The 23,558-nt window shown below is 45.9% G+C and overlaps 1 protein-coding gene across 1 annotated transcript in view; it reads left to right on the top strand.

Moving 5' to 3' along the window:
- Nucleotides 1-23,558, top strand: part of LOC119435055 (carboxy-terminal domain RNA polymerase II polypeptide A small phosphatase 1-like) — a 111,144-nt gene that overhangs the window by 73,155 nt on the left and 14,431 nt on the right. The window contains exon 6 of the mRNA XM_049659684.1: nucleotides 12,395-12,493. Coding sequence (XP_049515641.1) covers nucleotides 12,395-12,493 — 99 coding nt within the window. The remainder of the gene's footprint in view (nucleotides 1-12,394; nucleotides 12,494-23,558) is intronic.

Below are 23,558 nucleotides of genomic sequence, written 5' to 3'. Positions count from 1 at the left end.
CGGAACTAAGGAGCCTTGTAGACTACCTGGAAGGCAAGACCGTCATTGTGCCGAAGGTGTTCAGGTGAGGATTGGCGTCGTTTTTCTTGCAAAACGACATTCTCCTAAAGAACTTCTCGCCTCTCCGAGCCAACTACCTCCTCGTGATACCCTCAGCATTGCGTCCAGAGGTTCTACAAGCTCTACATGACGACCCAACGGCCAGACACCTGGTTTTTCCCGCACACTCGCGAGGATACAAGAAAATACTACTGGCCTCCTCTCTGCCGACGTCGCCCATTACGTAAGGACATGCCGAGACTGTCAGCGACGCAAAACACCGCTGACAAAGTCAGACGGACTTCTACAGCCGATCGAACCACCTCGCCAACCGTTCCAGCAGATTGGGATGGACTTACTGGGGCCTTTTCCGATGTCGACGTCCAGGAATAAATGGATTGTCGTAGCTACGGACTACCTCACCCGCTACGCCGAAACAAAAGCCTTTCCGAAAGGCAGTGCCGCCGAGGTAGCCCGATTCTTCGTTGAGAACATCCTCCTGTGGCACGGTGCCCCGGAAGTCCTCATCACCGAGAGAGGTACGGCCTTTACGGCAGAACTAACTCAAGCCTTCCTGCGATACAGCCAGACAAGCCATCGCCGGACCATCGCCTACCACCTGCAGATGAATGGCCTCACCGAGCGCCTAAATAAGACCATCGCCGACATGCTGGCAATGTACGTTGAAATCGAACACGAGACGTGGGATACCATCCTTCCGTACGTGACCTTCGCATACAACACGGCCTTGCAAGAAACAACGCACATCGCGCCGTTCAACCTGGTCTACGGAAGGAACCCGGCAACGACGCTTGACGCCATGCTACCGGACGTCACAGACGGAAGAAAATCTCGACGTTGCCACCTATTTCAACGTGCCGAAAAAGGTCGACAGCTCGCCTGCTTGCGCATCAAGAACCAGCAGTTGACCGACAGCCGACACTACAATCTTTAACGACGCTACGTCGAGTACCAGCCCGGTGACCGTGTTTGGGTCTGGACTTTGATATGCTGATGAGAACTTAGCGAGAAACTGTTACATCTCTATTTCGGACCATATAAGATCATCCGACATATGGTGCACTAAACTACGAGGTCGTGCCAGACGGCATTTCGCAATCACGGCGGAGCCGCACAACCTGAAGTCATCCACGTGGGTGCGTCTTAAGCCTTTCTACGTTCGCTGACGAACTTAGGTACTTTGTTGCTTTGTTGTTTTTTTTTCTCTCTGTACGCGTGGTTTGTTTTCGCTTTCGTGTTTGTAGCATCGGGACGATGCTTTTTAAGGGGAGGGTATTGACACGTATACATGTTTATCTTTCACGGTGACAGATTTTCACCGGCTAACAAATGTCAAACGTTATCACTAGGCACTGGACGCGGCTGCATGTATCGGAAGTTTCTCGAACGTTATCGATGCTTCTATCCGTTGTCTCTTGTTACCGACGCTCATGTAATCTGATTGTATGAGCGACGCGAACTTTCTGGAAGACACGTGGGCACCAGGGATTTATCTGGAACCTTCGATGACTCATGTGTAAAAGCTGACGCATTTCGCTGCTGATCAGATTTCAACGATCGTCGACTGTGTTCGCCGCTATCGTGCTTTGCAACTTGCTTTTGTGGGCGCAGGTTCGCCCAATAAAAGGTTTGTTTCGTCATTCACAGTTTTGCGACTGTTTTCTTTAACGTCACTACCACGTGACAATATTGCATGTAGCTATTTCACGTCGGTAACCGAAGTGGTATGCAATAAGAGTTTCGCGGATTGATGTTGACATATGTTGATCCCTTCTGTTGCTAAGTTCGAGCCTTTGATTTTTGACGTGCAGGATTAGTAGACAGTGTACACGCTCTCTCCTAGACACGCATGGGGCCTTTAATTAGCAGATGGTCTCACGAGCTTTGAGGATGTCGGTGGGTGCTTTCTGCACGAACAGCGACATGGCACGACCACGATTTTGCTTATGACGGTGTGGGAATTCCACGTAATTTCTCAGGCAGTGAGCTAGCTAGCGCGACGTAAACTGTGCTTTGCTAACACGTTCTATGCGTTCAGGCTGCGATTCCCTTATGCAAGCTTTATGGTTGTGTGGGCGATGTGGCCTCTGAGACTGCACCATTTCGGAGGCCATGCTAATGAATTCGTTAGGTAGCGGGCCATCTACGAGTAGCAAACAGCAGATGACTGCAGCTATAGGAGAGTGATTTCCGGTCGCGGTGCTTCGACCGAAATCTCGGACAGTCCCTGACAGCTGGGTCACGTGACTGACGCGCTCTTCTGTCAGGACTAGTCGGACCGGAAGCCGCGAACCGTTTCAATATACAGTCCGGGACTGCATATTGAAACGGCCCAATGTGTGCGTCAAGTCCTGTGGCGAAGCCAGCCACTACATTTTTTGATGAGTGCTCACATTCGGTGGATGTGCAAGCACCAGTGTCAGTTCTATTGAGTTTATTTACAGTGCAGGCAATATGCACTGCGAAGTTATGAAATGGCCTGAAAAAGTAGACAAATGCCAGGATTTTCTCATACAGCGTACAAAACAATCTAATCAAAACACCCTCTCATCTAAAAATAATCACAACAGGTTGAACTTATACGCCCTAAGATGCAAAACATAACGGCCGGCATCGCTTTAGCAGATGCTGCACACGTGATCCAAACTTGCATCACTCAGGTGCTGACGGTCGACGGCACCATGGTAAGTCCTTGCCCACCAGTAGCAAAAAAAAATTAAATTATGGGGTTTTATGTGCCAAAACTAGGATCTGATTATGAGGCACGCCATAGTGGGGGACTCCGGGAATTTGGACCACCTGGGGTTCTATAACGTGCACTTAAATGCAAGTACACGGGTGTTTTCGCATTTCGCCCCCATCGAAATGCAGCCGCCGTGGCCGGGACCAGTAGCAGCTGCAGACATCAGAATTTTAGCAATAATGGCCAGTGTGATTATTGGACAGAACTTAACAAAGTGGCTTTTGAATTATTGTCATTAGGGGTCATGCAGTAATTGCAGAATTGATGGCACCCAGCAGAACCGTTTAATAAATTCTGGTAGAAACCATCTCGGGATGACCCTTGATGTCAATGCAATTAGCAACACAACCCGCCGTGGTTGCTCAGTGGCTATGGTGTTGAGCTGCTGAGCACGAGGTCGCGGGATCGAATTTCGGCCACGGCGGCTGCATTTCGATGGGGGCGAAATGCAAAAACACCCGGGTACTTAGATTTAGGTGCACGTTAAAGAACCCCAGGTGGTCCAGTTTAATCCAGAGTCCCCTACTACAGTGTGCCTCATAATCAGATTGTGGTTTTGGCACGTAAAACCCCATAATTAATGTAGCGACACACCGTATTCCCAACACCGAAACGCGTCATGAGGCGTGTAGTACTGTTGATGATATATTCGCATCCCCTTTGAAAGTGGGCGGTGACAACTAGTCACCTAGCCTGCTTGAGTTATTCAGGTATGCTATACATGTTTTTCATTCTAGCATTTCTGTATGCATCTCCTTAATCTTGTTTCTCTTCCTCAAAACTTTTTATATACCTTGTACCGCTGCCTATGCCTGTAACGAATCCGGTCGTATCAATATCTTTCCTGCTTTTTTCCCACTAATACTCTAAATGTCTCTTGCTTATCTCGACTGCTGACCGGTTGATGCTTTCGTCCGTTTAAGTCCAAGCGCTTCTGGAAGGTGTACTCCACCTGCGGGTCTCATTGGAGGAATGCTTGAGCGGTCTCCGGATTTTCCTGCAGCATACACGTCTCATCTAGTTCCGAATATTTGCGGGTATGTTTTTGATGTTGGGCAACCAGCTCGAGCCTCAAATAGCAAGGCTTTTTGTTATCATACAGATTTCCAATTCTAATTTCTTTCTTCTCATTCTTGTAAATATCCATTGTCCTTTTTCTTTCCATTCTTTGCATCCAATTCACTGTCTCTATTTCTCTCGCTTTCTTTCTGATGACTCCCTGGTTGTCTATTTACAATTTCGATCATCCTGTACTTGGTTGCCAACTTCCTTGACCTCTTCCTCCATTCTGTGTCCACGTTTTTCAGGTACAGATACTTGTGCACTTTAGCCGCCCATTTATTTTCATCCATGTTCCCGAGTCTTTCTAATTTTGCTCTGTGCTTCTCTGACTTCAAAAGAGGCCCAACCCATGTCACCCTGCAGTGCATTTGTGGTTTTACCGTGGGCTGCCAAAGCCAAACCGGCCTACTGATCTTTAGTTAACTTCCAACCCTGACAAGATATCCGATTTTAAGCATAGAATGGCATTTGCGAACGTTAGCGCTGGCACCATTGTTCCTTTCCAGATTCCATGCACCACCTCATACTTATTGTGGCCCCACAGTGCTCTGTGTTTCATTATTGTTGCATTCTGCTTCCCCTTTATTTTCGGATTATCTTGGTGGTTGTTTGAGTAATTCTTTCCTTCGTTTATGTGTACGCCGAGGTACTTATATTGCTTCACTATGGGTATTACTTGCTGTTGAATTGACACCACGAAGTTACTCGTGTGTTCATTAAAGATCATGATTCCTGTATTCTCTGTGCTAAACTTAAGGCCTAGATTTGTGCTGCATTCCCACAGATATTCGCAAGTATTTGTAAATCTTTTTTATTGTCCGCTAGTAGCACAATGTCGTCTGCGTACATTAGTCCGGGGACCTTCTGTTGCACCATTTGTCCATTACGCATGTAGGATAAATCAAAACCTAATTCGCTGTTTTCCAGCCGTCTTTCTATGCCCTTGACGTAAAGCGTGAACAACAATGGTGACAGAGGGCATCCTTGCTTCAGTCCTCGGTGAATTCCCACCATTTCATTACCTTTTCGACCTTCCCATACCACTTGTACTTGGTTGTCTCTATATATCTCCCTCAGCAGCTCCACGAAATGGTCATCTATGCCTTCGTGCTTAAGAATATCCCATAACAATTCCCTGTCTACGTTGTCATGGGCTCCTTTAATATCTAGAAATGCTATCGATAAAGGTCTTTTCTGAGCTACTGAAATCTACATGCACTGAGTTAGTACAAACATATTATCTTCTAAGCGTCTGCCTGGCCTGAACCCATTCTGTAGTTGCCCCAATACATCGTTTTTCTCCACCCACTTCGACAGTTCTAATTTTATGGCTTGCATTGCCATTCTATATATCACCGACGTTGCTGTAACTGGCCTGTACGAGCTCGTCTTATCCTTATCACCATTCCATATGTAGATGAGGTTCATCTTGCTTTCACGCCACCCAACTGGGTTTTTCTTCGTTCTTATTACTTGCTCTATGGCATTAGTCAGCAGTGCCTTGTTCTTTGGGCCAAGGTTTTGGACTAGCTGTGCTGGGGCATTTCATCGGTTTCTGCTGCTGTGTTATTAGGGACATTTTCTTGTGCTTTTTTTTCAATAAAAGCTTTCTGTGCTTAATTGTGATCCCTCAAGCTTCTCTGTTGATGCTGGATCTGTTTAGGTCTGAACTACCCTTTCTTTCGTGCCGTAGTTATCCCTAATAACGTCTGTGATGTACCGCAGTGTATCGTCTCCTTTGTAGACATTACCGTCTTCATCCCTTATAGCTGTTTGCAAATGTTTAGTTGGAGTTCCGAGTGCTCTTATATGGTTCCAGAATCTATTTGGTGCGCCTTTGCCTCTTTTGCAAATGTTATGCCCCCTACGTTCACTTGTGCATTAAATTTTTCTTGCATGAGCTCACTCATCGACCATTTCTTTTCTCGGTATTTGTTCCATCGAAGGAGCATCTCTTCTTCGTGTAATCCCAACTTTTTGGTTTCTCGATGATCTCTAAAGGCCTGCTTACGCTTTTCTATAGCTTGCTTTGTCTTGTTCGACCACTTGCGCACCGATTCTCATGCAATGTGAACTAGAAATTACAACTTGCTCTCAGTAATACTCCTCATTATGCGTGCGAAATTCAGGCAGGAGGCGGCTTGCGTGGCCGGCGATTTCTCGCTTGATAGGTCGATGGATGAGGCTGAATGAACCCTTTAAATCAGGCGGTGGCACACGCCACCTAGCCATGACTATTAACATATTCTGTACTTTGTGGAGGGTGAAATTTCACCCCTGCCTTGATTTTAGCCACCAATCAGATAACCTCCGTTTGGTTATTTCTACCCGCTTAAAGTCTATTTTGCCTTCACTGTCCCTAAACCCCAATGCTTTGAAAAAATCAGCCCCGTTGCTTTGCACTCTAGAGTTAAGCCCTTTACAGAAAAGTATGAGGTGTTCAGCCGTTTCCTTTTCTTCTCCACACGTACAGCACAACGTGTCTATACCTTGGTACTTGACTCGGTACATCTTAGTCCGCAATACTCCCGTCCTGGCTTCAAACAACAAAGAGCTTCCCCTAGAAATATCGTAGATATTTTCTTTGGCAATTTCTTGCTTGAAAGTTCTGTATGTTCCCAGTGCTGATTTCGTCTGCATCGCTGTTTTCCATAGACCCCTCTCTGTTTCTTTAACCTTTTTCTTAACCGCTGTTTCTTGGTTTGCACCCCTACTGCAGTCCAAATATTTAATTGACAGCACCTCCAGTAACCTCCTGTATCCTATGCTCACTGTCCTGATTATCATTAAAAATCATGACTGCCGATTTTTCTTTACTAAACTTCAAACCTAAGCGCTATCTCCCTCTTTACCACAGATGTCCAATAATCCCTGCAAGTCTTCTTGCTGTCAGCCATAAGTACAATGTCATCTGCGTACATCAGTCCTGGTAATGACTGTTTAATCCATTCTCCTTGCTTGAAAAAGGAAAGGCCAAGTCCGCTCCTCTCCAATTTTTTCTCTAATCCTTGTAAATACAGCATGAACAACACAGGTGACAGAGGGCACCCCTGCCTAAGCCCCTGCTGTATCTCTATAGGCCCAGGTACCTTGTTTTCCCATTTTATAAGCACCTCGTTACTTTTATAGAAATCTTTTAAAAGATTACTTATTACATGCTCCACATCTAGAGTGCCCAGTATGTCCCACAAATCCTTTTGGATTACACTGTCATAGGCTCCCTTGATATCCAGAAATGCAAGCCATAGGGGCCTGTGTTCCTTTTCTGCTATTTCAATACACTGTGTCAATGAGAACAGATTATCTTCTAACCTTCTTTGTTTCCGGAACCCATTTTGTAGTTCCCCCACCTCCTCGCTCTCCACCCATGCCTGCAGTCTGTCCTTTAAATCTGCGTCACCACCCTGTAAACCATTGACGTCACTGTTATGGGACGGTAGTTGTTTACGTCGGCTTTGCCCCTTTCCCTTATATGTCATGCTCATCCTGCTCAGTCTCCACCCGTCGGGGCTTTACCGTCCATTATCATTTTGCTCACTGCCTCTCTTAATGCTTTCTTAGATTTTGGGCCCAATGTCTTTATTAACATAATTGCGATGGCATCAGGACCTGTCGACGTGCTACTAGGAACCCTCTTCTCTGCCCTTTCCCACTCGCTTTGTGCAAGTGGAGCCGCTGCACTAACTAGTCTATCCTACCTGATTGAGCACATGCTATGTTTCGTTCTTTAAATTTTTGTGTCATCATTGTTGTTATATGTTCTATTGCCTGATCTCCTTCTAGCCGAACACCTTGAGCTGTAACTATAAACCTCTGCTCTAGGCTAGTTATTACTCAAGGAGTTGAGATGTTTCCAAAATTTCTTTGCTGTTTCTATCCTTTTTGTTTACTTCTGACAACCATTGGGTCCCCTTCTTCTAATCTCTCATTGATCAATGGGATGCTTCCTTCTACAGTTAGAAGTATCCCATTTTTCTGTCTACATCAGCCTCTGGTTCACCCTTCTGCTGTGAGTATCTGTGTTCCCTGGATGCTTCCTGCGTTTCTCTATGGCCTTCTTAACCTCCTCATCCCAGCAGCTCTTGGGTTTACATCTTCTGTTCCCTTTGGGCCTGACTCGTACCTTAGCAAGCTCTAGCTCAAATAGCCCTGTTAAATTTGTATGTCCATTCTGTTTTAGTATCCTCTGAAATTACTTCCTCAATTTGTTGGGTTGCTATTTCCAGCTGATTTTCCGAGTAAAATATCCCACCCACCTGGTTGTTCATCTTGCCTCCTACCTACTTTCATTTCCCTTCTAAAACTCACCTAATACGTTTGTGATCACTACCTCGACTTCTGGAGCCTATTCATCTATGCTCATTACATTTAGCCTATCGTGCATCCTATGTGACATTAGTGCATAATCTATTGTCAACTGCAGGCTCCCTACCTCCCATGTTATGTGCCCTTTACACTTCTCAGTACTTGCATACACTAAGTCATGCATTCGCACTATCCAGCATCATGTTGCCTGTTTAGTCTGTACCCATCCATGTCTTCTATGTGTGCGTTCATGTCTGCTAGTATAATAATCTCGCACCCTCCTCCTAGCTCATTAATGTGATTTGATATGCATTCCAGCATTTTTTGTTTACCTCTTTGGCATTTGCTCCTGTTCGCAGGTATACAAAGCCAAGGAGTGTCTGCTCTCCTGCCACTTTCCCTTTTAGCCTTAAATGCTCCTTGCATTCCTCTTTGACCCTTTGCCAATTCATACTTTTATGAATGAATGCCCAAATTCCACCTCTTTTCTGCTGCCCTCTGTTCTTTGCAATATTCCCTGCATAGTCAGGATTACAGGGTGGTTGCTCCATGTCCCTAAGAGTGCCTCACACACCCGTATACCATCAGCTTTTCCTGCCTTAGTTGCTCGTCTATCCCCTCCCACTTCAGCCTATTCCTGCCACCTTGCATGTTAATGTACCTTATGTCAGAATGACCTTGCCACTGGTGCTCACATCTATTCTTCTCCTACAGACTCTACGTTTCTTGAATCTTGGGGCCTCTCCGGGTCCGTCTTTGTCTACACTGGTGGCCTCGGGGCTCCTGGTCCCCCCAAAAAGCTGTAGCTTGGTGCCCTATCCTACTACCTACCCTCCTACCTGTGACACCACTGTAGTGAATGCCATCCTGTGCAAAAAGGTGGGAGCCAGACTCGTACACGTCCCGGTTTACGTCCATTACGCCGTACCCAAGTGGTCGGCTCAGACCCCTAATGACCCGGGTAGCCTCAACCACATTCGTTCCATCCCGCTATTCTGGCCCTGAACCTCTGGGATTGTGAATATGGTAACATGCACCTTCGCAGAGGCTTCTGTGAGTTTATGCAACCCAACCTCTGTGTCTTTAGATTCTGGCTCCTTCCCTTCAGTAGATCGTTGAGACCAGCATGGATAACGACCAGATTTTCGTGCTCCATGTTGTCCCATACCACCTTCTGAGCTCTTGCCATTGCATCAACCATGCACCCGCCCGTCTGCCTTCACTTTTGTAAGTACGCCGTGCTCAACCCTGGCTACGTTGGAGTCCCCCACCACCTTCGTGCTCAACCCTGGCTACGTTGGAGTCCCCCACCACCTTCGCTCTACACGTTCGCCTCCCGCCTGCGATTGCTGTCCTCCAGTTCGCGGTAGCTGCTTCTCTACCCGCCGTGCACCACTGACACGCGGCGACGGGCTCCCTGCTGCTCGTCCCGTCCCACCCTAAGCCTGCCGCGCTACATCGCTGTGGCGTTGTGAAAGCCCCGTGTTTGGCGCCGGCTCTCGCCCGCTGTTCTACGGCCCTAGGTGTGCCTCGCTGCTCTCATAGCATGCCTCTGCCTGAGACTCCGCGCTGTCCGGGCCGTCTGCCTGTGCCATTAGCGCCTCCACCCGCTCTTCCAGCACGGCCCGCTTTTCCCGTTCTTCTTGTAGCTCGCCAGCTATTCGCTCTACCAGGCTGGCCTCGGCCCCCTGCCTGTCAAGCAACTCGCCGATCCGAGTTTCGAGCACTATCCTCCGCTCTTGCTTCACCTTCAGCTCTCCTTTGAGCTCCGCCACACTAGCTGCCCATTCCCCTTCCAACCGCCGCACAGCCCCCTTAAATTCTTCACGCAGCCTGCACGCGAAGCTAGCCTCCTCAGCGTCAGCTAAACTTGCGAAGTGCGTCTCGTCCAAATAAGACCGTTTGCACTCCTTGCACTGCACAAGCTCGCCATTCCTCCCGACTTTCCTAGCCTGCCGCGCCATCGCTCGCCCGACCACCTAACGAGAAAGCCCGCCAAAATACCTGAACAAAGCACCTCGGTAAGCCCTACGGCAATCTCACTAACCGGCGAACTCCGCTAACTTCCCTTAACACGGTTTAAAACTGCCGCCCTACGCTGCTTTTACCATGCAACACGTGTGCCAGAAGCCGCTTCAAAAAAAAAAAAAAAAATACACTTTTCGTTACCTACTAACATCCAAACAAACTAACCAAGAAACTAAAAAAGCATGAAAAAGATATAGATAGCTTGGTTAACCTAACACTTCTATCAACCAAATAAAAACAAACAAAAATTGAACTTATCCTTTGGTATGCTGCTCCTGCGGCTCTGAGATCCACTCGGCACGACCATTCCGTTCGGCTTCATTCGCGAGAGTGAAGCGAACGGCAAAGGGCGTACCCACCAGTGTCGCGTTTTCTTCGGAGACTTCCGTGCTGCTATAGCTGACACCATGGTAGAACATCAGCACAGTGACGGCGTCTTCCTCTTCGCTCGAATCAAAATCCATGGCTGTTGCCATGGATTTTTCCTGTTGCCATGGAATAAAGTGCCAGAAAGCTTGCGCGAACTTCTTGGATCCCTAGAGTTCTCGCTGAGAACGATTATCTCCAGGATTGCGACTTGCAGGTTGTGCTCAGCCGGGCTTGCCGGTGTGAGCATCGGTCGCCTTCAGTCGCTTTTTGGTTGCCAGTCACAAATGGTCGCGTGACCACCTCAAGTCACCGGTGTGATTGAGCCTTAAGGTGTAGTCGATAAGCGACTGCCTGTTTCCGCATTGCCTCGTTACCTGTCCATGACACTTATTCTGCAGCTGAACACTGAATGCCATCTAGTGGTGTTGCCGCAGTCCACATATATCTTCGGACAAGATTGTCTGAATATACATGACGCGTGTCCAATTCCGCTCAGCGGAGGAGAAATTTTAAAGGATTGTTTTTTTTTGTCATTGAAGAGTGGGACATATCCAGTGATCCAAGTTGGCATCGGAGAGGTTCATTGAAGAGCGCCACATACCGAGTGGCCAAAGTTGCATGAAAGAAGTTACATACAATCGTACTGCAAACTGAGCAAAGTTACAAAAAAATGCTAATTGCATTAACTTTTTGTACCGCTAGAAATGTGCTTATTTTTGGTGCTTTTGTTTGAACATTTTAATTCAAGAGTATGTCACAACGTATACTGCGAAACATAGAATTATTAATTGATCACTGGTGTTTTGAATGGATATACAGTGGAACCTCGTTGATACGATTCTGCGTAATACGTGTTTCAGGATGATACGTTTTTTTTCTTTTCCCGATAATACGATTTGGTTGGATAATACGTTAAATGATGCGATTTTCGGATAATACACTTATTTTCCAGTTCCCATGAAGATTGTATCAACGAGATTCCACTGTATAGCAGTAATAATTGCTCAGATGATTTTTGAGAATTAATATATGAAACTATATGAATATATGAAAGAAGCACCTCAAGGAACATGAATGAAAGTAATAATTTGCTATTTTTACTACATATACTGATTTGCACCTGGAAGTTTCACCTGATATTAGTCGAACACAATTATCAAAATAACACACACTAATGGGCATCTACATTGTTTGAGACTCATTAAAACAGCCTATACATCTGATTGGAAAATTGACAACCCGAGAGAAGCTTCTATGTCTTCACTGCTGGTGTCATTTAAAAATATTTTGCCAAGTCAAGTTATTTTGCCAAGTGCAAATTTTGTGTCTTTTTATTGAAAAAGTGCTAGGGGGCACTGGAGGCTAGCTTCTACGATACCTCCAGTCGCGTTTATTCTTCCCGACTCCCCAGACTGCCAGAAATCTTCAAATCTGCCAAATAGCTGAAGTTCAGTCATTTCTGATAGTGGGGGGGCATGATGTTGCTAGTATAAGAATTCCAATGGAAATGTTTAACAAAGTGTAGAAAAACTGTCAGTCAAATTGATAATATTATAGTAGCGGTAAAGAAAGAATTAAAATGCCACCTTCAGAAAAAATCTGCAGTAAGATTTATTCCAGTTCATTATGTTTCCTTGCTTGAAAATACAGCAAGGAAAACTTAACCAATGCAGCAGTCGAAAACTATGGTAGCGGAGCAAATGGTTTTCCAGTAATAGTTGATGTTTTCATTGTGACGCATTATTCTGGTGGGTTAAGCACTGCAATGTGCATTGCTGCTAGCAGCAGTTGGTGGAGACATTTATTTGTTGGCTGATGTGCTTCCAGTATGCTGATCCTGTGGCTGACCTGCTGGACAAATGGGGTGTCTTCCGGGCACGGTTATTCCGGGAGTCGTGCGTCTTCTACCGAGGAAACTACGTCAAAGTGAGAATTCTTCACTTCTCCGCTGCCCCCCCACGTGGTGTAGATTAGATGTTTGTGACTTAACCAGATGCTTTTTACCTGAAAGCATCCTGCAGCAGTAAGCTCTTTGTGTGATGTGTACAATGCTAAACAGGGCACAAGATGGCTAACGTCTCAAAAACTGCGTCACTTCATTAGATAAGTGCGGTCTCCTCGCACAGGAAAACAGGTGGGACTGAACCAATATGTACACTGTATGCAAACATGTTATTATGTGGGATGTGGGTAATTGAGGATGGCAAAGCCTGCCCGGTGTAGGTCTCTCCTATAATACAACAGATGAATTCTGGGAGTGAACTGTATGTTTCAGTTGTATGCTAGTGGTGCTATCGTCTCACACTTTTGGCATTTCGTGTTCATCATGCCCCGGTTATCATTAACTAGTGCATGGAATTTTTAATTATCAAGTGTTCGATGTAATTGAATGATGTTAATGCTTGCCAGACTGAATGGTATCAGACTAATCCAACTTTTGCAGCTTTTCCCCTGTATTCAGAAATGCACCTTAACTTGAAGCCACGACTTGACTTGGTCAAATCTGGCTCAAGACACGCCTGATTTAACGTGCCCAAGGAACATATTGTTACCAACGCTGCTCGAGGTGAAGCTGAGGACAGTATGGAAGACGACGACACTCTCTGATGCCGCGCGGATTGGTGTTGCCATCTTGTATGTTTTGTATGCCTGTGGCCGCATTGTAAATATCCCAGTAAATATTTTTAAACCTCTTTCTCCGTTACATTTGGTGGAGGTGCGGGGTACTCCAAGAAGCACAACGATTTATGCAGCGGGCGCTCCTTGGCTGCATTGACAATGCCAGCTCAAGGCGAGAATGCTTCGGGCACGTCGCAAACCGCGCCCACCGTCATCCTGGCAACCGTGCGACCCTGGCACCTTTTCCGGCACAGACAACACCGAAGTTGAAGAAGACTGGCTTCAACTCTACAAACGGGTAAGCGCGAGCAATCACTGGGACCAGATTGTCATGCTCGCTAACCTGCATTTTACCTTGCGGGAACGGCACGCGTCTGGTTCGAGACCCACGAAGAGGAACTCAGCAGTTGGGACCTGTGCAAGCAAAAGCTCACTGATTTGTTGGCAAGCCTGTTGGTCGCCGGCATGTGCGCGAGAAAGACCTTGCGTGCCGAGCTCAGACGTGCACTGAGTCCTATGTGACGTATTCAGGACGTGCTTGCTTTTTGTCGCAAGGTTGACGAGAAGATGCTGGAAGCGGAAAAGGTCGCGCACATCCTCAAAGGAATCGCAGAGACGTTTACGCTCCTCGTTTTCAAGAACTCATCGACAGTGCAGGACATCATTGCTGAATGCCGCCGATTCGAAGAAGCCAGAAGTTGTCGCATGCTCACAACTTTTCTCGCCTTCCTAATACGGCTGCAACGTCTACAGTGCAGTCCACTTATAACGATATCAAGAAGAACGAAAAATCCGATCGTTATAACGATCATCGCTATATCTGGACTGCCCTTAAAAAAAAAAAAAACGATATATTTTTTAAGTCCCGAAACCAAATTGCCACTTGCGGTAAAAAAATTGACGTTTTATTTATACCTCTAAATAGCGTCTCATCATTAGGCGCGCTGAAATAGAAATCTGCGCTTGCTTTCGCAGTAGTTTTGGGTTCATAACAGCTGTGTGCAAAGCGTCCAGCTGCTGCGTGAACAGTGGCGGCTATATTTAGCGTGCGTGAATTCAATGATCGACCGATCGACAACATTGCACTTGGTTGAACATTGGCACTTTGGTTGTACATCGAGGTCGCTGTCAATGATGGCCATTGTCAATCTCGTCGCCTCTGTTGCACAACACAGCCGTCTGTCAGGACAACGATTGCCCCGGCGGAGATCTCTTCGCAGAACGAGGCCACTACCTGCACTTAGAAACTCCTCCATAGAAACGCACCTATTTCATTGTCAGTAGTGACATGCTCCCAGAGTTCGGTAATGTCAGCGTGTCAGCAGCTTCCACCGTGTTAGTTTCACCCATGAGGGTTTCCTCCTGGCGCACAAAGCCCACTTTTTCCGTTGTTCGGCATGGCCACTGCTTCTAGCCTTCATGATTGTGGTGCTCCCGGTTTTCAATAGTCGTCGATATCGACTGCGAGAGCTCGTACTTTGAGTCTTGCTAAATTTGCAGCTTCGTCTCGAGAGACACGGCTTAGCGCTTGTTGACGCACCTCCCTCCTTCCGCGGCGAATTTCCGCGCTCGCTGAGAGCGGGAGATAGTCAAGGCAGCGTAGGCCGCGCAGGCGCCACTCGTGTGAATTTCCTCCCCCTCTCCTCTCCTCTGAACGCTCGCGCGAACGCCGCCGCCGCGAACGCGAAGCAGCTGGCGCCATCTTGTACACGCTGCGCCAACTTGCGATGCCTTCGTGGCTTTCGTTCGCAACGCGTGCGGGCGGGATTGCTGCGCGGTAATGGTGGCAAATACGAACTCGCGTAGGCAAACTTCGCCCCGTCTTAGGAACGCAAATTTCTCCATTATTCTGCATGAAAAACGTCTGCCAGAAGCAAGATTTCGATCGTTATATCCGATATGCGGTGATAATATATCGTTTATATGGTTTTCTTTCTCATAGCCCTAATGCATAAGTTCATACTCTTAGGTCGACTCATCGTTATAACCGATATATCGTTATATGTGGTATCATACATGGACTGCACTGTACCTGCGAGGACCTCCATTTCCCACTTGTGCTGCCTGCATCCACAGTATTGTGCGCATCGTCCATCGGGAGATTGAAGCTGCATCTCTGTTCCTACCCCGTTCGTGGCCCAGACAACTCCCACGCAACAATATCTCTAATCCAGACCATTGTACGTCAAGAGTTGGCCAATGTCGGACTCCATTGACTGAGCCCAGCCCACAGACTCGACTACCGCTCATCCGGCTACCTGATCTACCACGAAGTTCGTACGCTTGTCCTCTTTATCGGAACCCGGAGGAATGGCGCACTTCTGAGGATAGGCCTATATGCTTCTGCTGTGGACTCGTTAGACATATTTTTCGCCATTGTCGCAGCTCTTGGAACACGCAGCCTTGGCAGAGCTATCGCAATGCCGAACGCCCGCGCTGGCTGCCCCAGCTCGCCGCCACGCATTGAAGAAGGCACTGCTCCAACATCTCTGTTCGCACGACAAAACCGTTCCCCTTCGCCACGCCCTACGTCTTTCCCACTTGCCTCTGCCTCGTCGCTCTCTGTCCCCTACTCCCGCTGCGCCTTGGAAAACTAACGGCGCAGCTCTAAGAGTGAGCCTGCCATGACGACCCGACCTGAAATTCCTCTCTTTACACTGCCTGGCCATCACAACCTTATCAACGTGGACGGTATAGCTGTGACAGCACGATTGACACAGGAGCACACATATCGGTTATGAACTCGAACCTCCGTATGTGCCGAAAGAAAGTCTCACTCCTGCCCCGCGCTGTCGTTCGTGTAGCCGACGGTGGGAACTCCAGCTGTCACTGGGATGTGTGCCGCCCGTGTCACTGTCTGGACACCATACTTCTGTTCTGTTTACGTTTCGGAGCAGTGTGCACACGAAATCATCTTAGGCCTTGATTTTCTGTGGCACATTCGGCCGTTATTGATTGCTCTGCAGGTGTTGTCCAACTCGCCCTACTGTGTGCCGTTGACCCGTTCACGCCAGACGATGTCTTGAGCTCGGCTTGACCGATTCAAGTAGCGAATTCAAGTTCAAGGTGTATTTCTGAATAGGGGGGTTACAATATAATTGCACATCTGACAGGGTATCACACCATACTTTTCGTGTTAGGGTTGGCAATGCTCTATCCAGGCCATTACACAAGAAGCTGGGGTGCCACAAGGTGGGGTACTAAGCTGTATCCTTTTATTGTCAAAATGAATTCCTTGCGCTTATCTATGCACAGAGTATGTTTTATTCGGTATACGTAGATGACGTAGAGTTAGGTATCAAGTCATGTAACCTTGCAATTTGTGAGTGACACGTTCAGTTTGGCTTGAACAAAGTGTGTAAATGGGCAGAAGAAAACGGCTTAAACTGAATCCTCTTAAAAGCTCCTGTGTCCTTTCACATGAAAAAGAGGCTTATTGCTGAGCCCAATGTACGTACTACAGCGACAGCACATACTAGTTGCCACACAACACAAATTTTTAGGCGTCATATTAGACTCGAAACTAACCTTCATTCCACACATAAAGCACCTGAAAGAGAAATACCTAAAAACAATGAACTTTCTTAAAGTTTGTCACAACATGGGGCAGAGACAGGAAGTGCCTGATGAACGTGTACAAAAGTCTCGTACGTACACGCTTAGACTATGGGCCATAGCGTATCAATCTGCCAGTTCAAGTGCCTTGAAGATGCTTCACTCTGTTCGTCTTCTAGGTTTCTGCTTGGCGACCGGTGCGTTCATAACAAGTCCTGTAGAGTCTCTACGTTGAATCAAATGAATGGTCACTTCATCTTCAAAGATTGTACGCTAGATTCATATACAGTAAAACCTCGATAATTCGAAGGTCGCCGGACCGCGAAAATTATTCGAATTAAGCAGATTTTCGAATTAACCGAAATGAATAATAAAAAAAAGAAAACAAGCAAGAACTTGCCGCTAAAAGAAATCACCTTTATTTTCCATGTCCGAGAAAAATTAAAGTAATCACCGATGTGGGATTACTTGGCGCGCTGGTTCGCCGCCCCTAGTGCCATGCTCTCCAGCTGGCTCAAAAAACGTAGCATACAAATATCACCCGCACTGCACTCAACAAAGTTGTGGACGATGTTCACGGAATCGATAACTGCCGCGAAAGCGGGCGTGGTGGTGCTTGACTCCAAAATTGGACTTGCTGGATATTCCGGACTTCAAAATGCACCATCAGGGTTCCCATTTAGTTCATGCATTTTCGCACCCAATTTTTGGGACGAATTGAGGCCCCAAAGTTCGATTTTGCGGCTAAATCGCTCTTTCTGAGCCGCGCTACCCAATCTTGGAGGCCGCCATGTTGGATTTTGCACTGGCTTGGATTCCAGTGGCTCGCTGTATAGCCTCCAAGATTGGAACGCGCGCTATCAATAGAGAGCTCGCGCAATCTTCCAGTCTCGGAGGCCATGCCCACTCTTCCTTGGCTGACAAAACGCTCCAGAGTACTGCACTTTTTCTTTTTTCTTAGTATATGCGCTCAGCACTATCGTTGTAACCATTTATTGTGGGATGTTTTTTTATTGCGACAGCAATTATATGGACACTTCAAGCGGATTTTCGCCGTCCGCGCCGCCGCCCTGAGGATCCATACAAAGTCGCAAGGGCGTTAAAATCATCGGCGCGCGCCCGCCGTATGTGCGAGTGACAGCGCGCGGGGGACGCGCGCTTTTATGGAGAGCGAACACGCGGCGGAGCGTAAACGCGACTTCCTCCCTCGTGCGAAAGCCGTGGGGGTATGGGAGGGAGGGAGGGAGGGAGGGAGTGAGTGAGTGAGTGAGTGAGTGAGTGAGTGAGTGAGGGGGGGGGGTGACTTCTACTCTTCTAACTTCGAATTATCCGAATAGAGCCGCGCGGGCCATTCAAATTATCCGGTAGAATTTGCATTGAGAATGACGGGACCGCTCAAATTCTTTGAATTAACCGAAATTTCGAATTAACAGAGTTCGAATTAAGGAGGTTTTACTGTATTTTCTGAAAATACAAGCGAACAATGAACATATAAACCATATAACCAGTGCCACCCTGTTCCACAACCTACCTGCAGTGAAACAACCCTTCTCTTTGTGTGTGAGGAACCTCAGTGATGAAATAAGGGTCCCACTCCTTGAACATAACTTAATGGCTCCAACAAAGCCTTGTGCCATGGCAGTGGCAGCACATAGATTGTGACTTGTCTTTTGTAGAAGTTACAAAGCATGCCCCCGACACACACATCCAAATGCACTTCTTAGAAATTCAGGCAAAATACTGTTGCCCAGAATTCTACACGTACACCTCAAAGTCGCATGCCGGTGTTTTTTTGTGCAGTGGTGGGCCCATCATTCATGGAATCTGTTGCTCTGCACCCGGAACCACATATTTTTTACGGCTGAGGCTTATTTGCAGTTATTTATACTGACTCTTTAAGCGTCATGAAAGCTCTATCGTCGCTACAGAAACCTAAAAATCCTGTAAATACAGAGCTTTACTTGGCTCTATGCAAAGCTTACTCTTTTCAACATATCACAATAAGCTGTGTTCCTGGACATAGTGACATTGAAGGCAACATGCCTGCTGACAAACTGACTACATCCACAGGATCGAAAAATTCTAATAAAGGCTGTTTCACATGATGCGATTTTCATAGCAATGGACGTGCGATTTCCGTCGCATGCGACGAAAATCGCAGTCGCAGTGCTGACCCCGCGATTTGGCTGCGACCAACCAGTTGGTCGCAACGTCGCAGCGATAGCTGCGATTTCCGTTGAAATTGCGCCGAGAGCTGTTTCGCGGTTTGTTTTGGGAAATGGCATCGGTCGCTCAATACGTTTACAGATACTTTTTTGTCTATAAATGTTGCTCAACGAGCCTCGGACAGTGCAACTAATTGAGTGGAGCCGTGGATGGCGCAAGTGGTATGTACCATCAGCACCGACACGTGAACTAGGCAAATAAAAACTCGGTCAGATTCGGTTCTGTGATTTCTATGCGTTTGTTGACACGCTACGTTGCTAATTGCGCGACGCATTTTTTTACGTTGGCTTCAGGTGCTGATAGTACGTACTTTTGCATGCTTTTCTGTTATTCAAACGCGCTGCGAGTTGGTAAATACTACGAGGTGTCCCTCTCGGGGAAGACATGGCCTTCAGATGTTGTCCCAATTTTCTGGTTGTACAAGCTGCTCGCAATATACGAAAACGCCACAGTTGTAGCGCGATGTTCTTTTACGGATGGAACAATTTAAAGAATATGTAACTACGGACAAGTGCTGCGGTGAAATGGTCCTGCTTTACGCGCAACCATTTAGTTGTGGTCGTTTGGTTTGGGCTTTCACGTGCATTTTCCCCAATGAATTATCTTATTTCAAGGTTCTGTTACTTCCGCTGCGAGTCTCGACCGCTTATCAAGCTCGCAAAGCGAACGTGCAAACTATATATCGTAATGAATGTTGTACAATAGCATATTTAATGGTTTGACTGGGAATAAATAGCATCGTCAATTTGTTTTCGAAGCATTATTTAAAGTTTTACCTAATTTTTCTGGTGTATCATTTTTATCCTGCACAAAAACCAATAAAGCTTCAATGTACTGCAGACTTTGTATCTTACTGCACCTGTGTTAACCTTTGCATTAAAAGGTAATTGCATATTGCGCTTATTTATTTATTTATTTATTTATTTATTTATTTATTTATTTATTATTTATTTATTTTACCCTCAAGCGCACAGAGCTTTACAGAGTGGAGTAGGGTACATAATTGTAAACAAAATAGAAATGTAAGAATATGTACAGTTCTAATGACATCTACAATACACAGGACGAGACAACGTTAGGCTAATACAACAAAAGCAGGAATGAAGATACAATGCGAAGAACCGCGTTAAGAGAAAAAAACAATGCGTCATCAAATAAGTGACTGTAAATGGTTACACAAAATTGATCATGGTCCGAAATGGAAACAATATCTGAGGAAGGTGGTTCCAGTCACTGGACGTGCGTGGGATGAAAGAATAAAAAAAGTGTTAGTGCGGCAAGTAGTAACGTGTACCTTATGGTGGTGATCTAAGCGTACTGAACGATAAGATGCGGTCGTAACGAACTGGGTTTTGAGAACTGGATGATGGTATATTTTATGGAAAAGTGTAAGACGACATGCTTTGGGAAGTGCTTTGCTTACTTCAGTGCATCGAATTTCTTTTCTTTATGCTGGTCGTAACATATCGCAGTATTCTACGAAACTATTTCGCCATAAACATCCTTGCCTTTCCTTGCTTCCCTGCCTCTACTTCCTGTAAAACACATCCAACAATGTGAAAAGCAGGCAAACACCTTGTTTTTATAAGCAGTGGATAGCACATTAAACAAAAGCAGATCAAAATTGTGCAGTCAAGTCAGCCGGTTGCATTCCTTCCTGTGAATGATAGCATCTTTTCAAGTGTGGGTGGTTCTTGCGTGTCCACAGCTCATAAAGTGTGCAGACGCATCACGAGGCATAGGTCATGCCCAACAAGATGGAGCCAATGTTGCTAATGAGTTTGCAATTACATGTATTCCTGTATAAACTTGTATGACCATATCCCATCATTACTCAGCCGAGCTTGCTCCGACTCATATTCATTAAAGTTATACTCAGCTGAGTTTGCTCCAACTCAGATTAATCAAAATTCTCCTTAGCCGAGCTTGCTCTGACTCATATTCACCAAAATTATACTCAGCTGAGCTTGCTCTGACTACCACGTGACAATTTTCACCAAAAGTTTACTCAGCTTAGCTAGCTCTTACTCATATTAACCAAAATTCTACTCAGCCAGGCTCACACGAACTCAGCCTCATGTTTAGGTCCAAGTCTTAGTGAGCCGACGTTTGAGTGAGCTCACCGGCTATGTATACATTACATTGTGTGACCTGTGTGATGCACAAGCAAACATTGCATATGAGTACCTGTTTCATCGGATGAAATGAGGACAACTCTACACATTGCAGTTAGTTTTCTAGAGTTTAACTGACTGTTGCGTGAAAGCTTCACCTCATGTCGATTCAAGCAAGTGCATTGGATCTGCATCATATTTTTTGCCAATCCTGCTGGCTGTCTTGGCCATTACTGGGTGGCCACATTTTGTACATTTCAACACAAAGTTGAATAAATGACTGTGGTGCAATATATTAAACAAAGATGCTTGCATCACCGCAAGTACAACAATCAGAACATGATAGAAACACATGCACATAAGATGCACACAAATGATAAATACATAAACAGACGGAATCAGTTGGCCACCACCTTTTGCAAACAAAAAGGAAATGGAAGAAAAAAAAGCACAGGCTAACGCAATGGCGCCACGCATAATCATTCCCCTTGCCAGGTACAAGGGAACCTAGAAGTTGCCTTCAGGTGGCAGTAATGGAGACTTGCATTCCGCAGCTGGCCACTCAACTACTCAAGTGTGTTCAGTCTGTACTTGTACTTAGGCACACTTTTTATTTTCTATATCCTAAAAATTTAATTAGATCTCCTCAAAAATTCTGAGGCTTGCAAAGGTAAATAGTTATAATAGTTATATTTCATTCTTGTTCATGAAGAAAGCTCATACAAAAGCTTAGAGATATCGTCAGTGTCCCTCACTTTCCCTCAGAACATAAGTAGTCTGTTATTGACATTCAAGCAGCTTTTCAACAGCAAGAAAGGGAATCGTCTTCCCCTGTTTTCAGCATTGGTTTGATGCAGGCAATTCAGGGAGGCATAAGTTTTGTTAATTCGTTCGGGAATACCAGATTAGATTGTACCTTGACGCTTTCCTTGCACTTTCTTATTTTGGTCAAATAATCTAGTTTGAAATGGCTCCAGTTAGCATGCTCTAACATCGGTCTTGTATAGGTTAAGTACATGACTAGCTTAACAGACTGGGATGCTGGCTTTCATTTCCAGGAAAGGAACCATAGTGACTGCTTCCAGTTGCATATGTTTTTCGTTATCTGGGTTTCAGCCCCACTTTTAAGATAATGTGCTGAAGCAGGTAGAAGCACACGCATGCCATTGGCGGGTAGTTTCGATAGCTTCTTACTTTACGCTTGCCACTACGAATACAAATTGTGGCGTTCTGTTTCGTTATTAAACAAACAAATGTACTCCTGACAAGGTATTTAATGTTTTCCACACCGCTGCGCTACGTACTGCAGCATATTGACTTAAGTTTCTTGATACAGATTCACAGAATACAAACCGCGCGAGCCACAAGACGAGAAAGTAGACAACGCCCTTGTCTGTTAGAATGTTATGATGCTACGTACACAAGTGACTGCAGCTCGTAAAAATTTGTTGTCGGCTTTTACGCCTTTTGAATTATTCAGAGAGGACTTGTATACATAATTACAGCACATACGCCGCGATGGACGAACCAGGCTGGCGCCAAGAATAAAGTTAACAATATAAATTCCATTGCACGTTCAGTAATTACACACAGATCATTTGCGGCTTCTTTCAGGGGCAGACGTGAGCTTTCGGGTTTGTGCAAGAATATTGCTAGGAGCAGGAACCATTTATGCGCAATTCCGAGCAATAGACACGCATCCTTTCTTCAGAAGCTGACATTAAGCACGGGTTGCGCAAGAGTATCTCTGCGTTGACATGACGGCTTTGCTGCAGCTGAATTCCGAATACTGCATATGCGACGAGGACAGCTATATGGGCTTGTGGATAGGTCCTCTTGTAATTTGTTGTAGCGCAGGCAGAACGATACGGACATGAAAGACACATGAGACAGCACACAGCTCTGAACGACTAGCTGCAAACAGCTGTTTACATCCGCCATGTCTGCTCGTACTGAACCTTAGAAACCGCCGTTGAGCACTCCAAAAGAAATTAAACTTTGAAATGTTCTGAAATCACAAAACAGACGTATTATTTGCTCCTATTAAAGACGGGTCAATAATTGTGTAACGCACAGGTTTTTTCATTACATTTGTAAAATTTTGTGGCGTATGCCATAAAATTTGGCAGGAAGCAACCCTGGGCGTCGCACCAGCCGCACGCATTGTTGAAATCGCAATTGTGCGAAATAAGCCCTCTAAAAATCGCATTGCGACGCGTGCAACTGCACCGATTTTCGTCGCTCCAGTCGCAGCATGTGAAACAACCTTAACCCTTCCATCGCTATCCCTGCCATAGATATGAAACCATTTCTGGTGAAAAAACTGAGGTGCTGTTGGCAACGCTTGTGGGACACAAAACACTCAAACAAGCTTCATTTAATAAAGCCACGTTTAGGAAGTTCGCCACCTACAATAAAAACACGATGAATCGAGGTCAATCTCTGTCAACTACGAATAGGCCACAGGTATGGCATTG

This window comes from Dermacentor silvarum, unplaced genomic scaffold (assembly GCF_013339745.2).
Source record: "Dermacentor silvarum isolate Dsil-2018 unplaced genomic scaffold, BIME_Dsil_1.4 Seq403, whole genome shotgun sequence".
In the NCBI taxonomy this organism is placed as follows: Eukaryota; Metazoa; Arthropoda; class Arachnida; order Ixodida; family Ixodidae; genus Dermacentor; species Dermacentor silvarum.
Note: the sequence above shows the minus strand (reverse complement) of the source record. Positions and strands in the feature narration are given on the sequence as shown.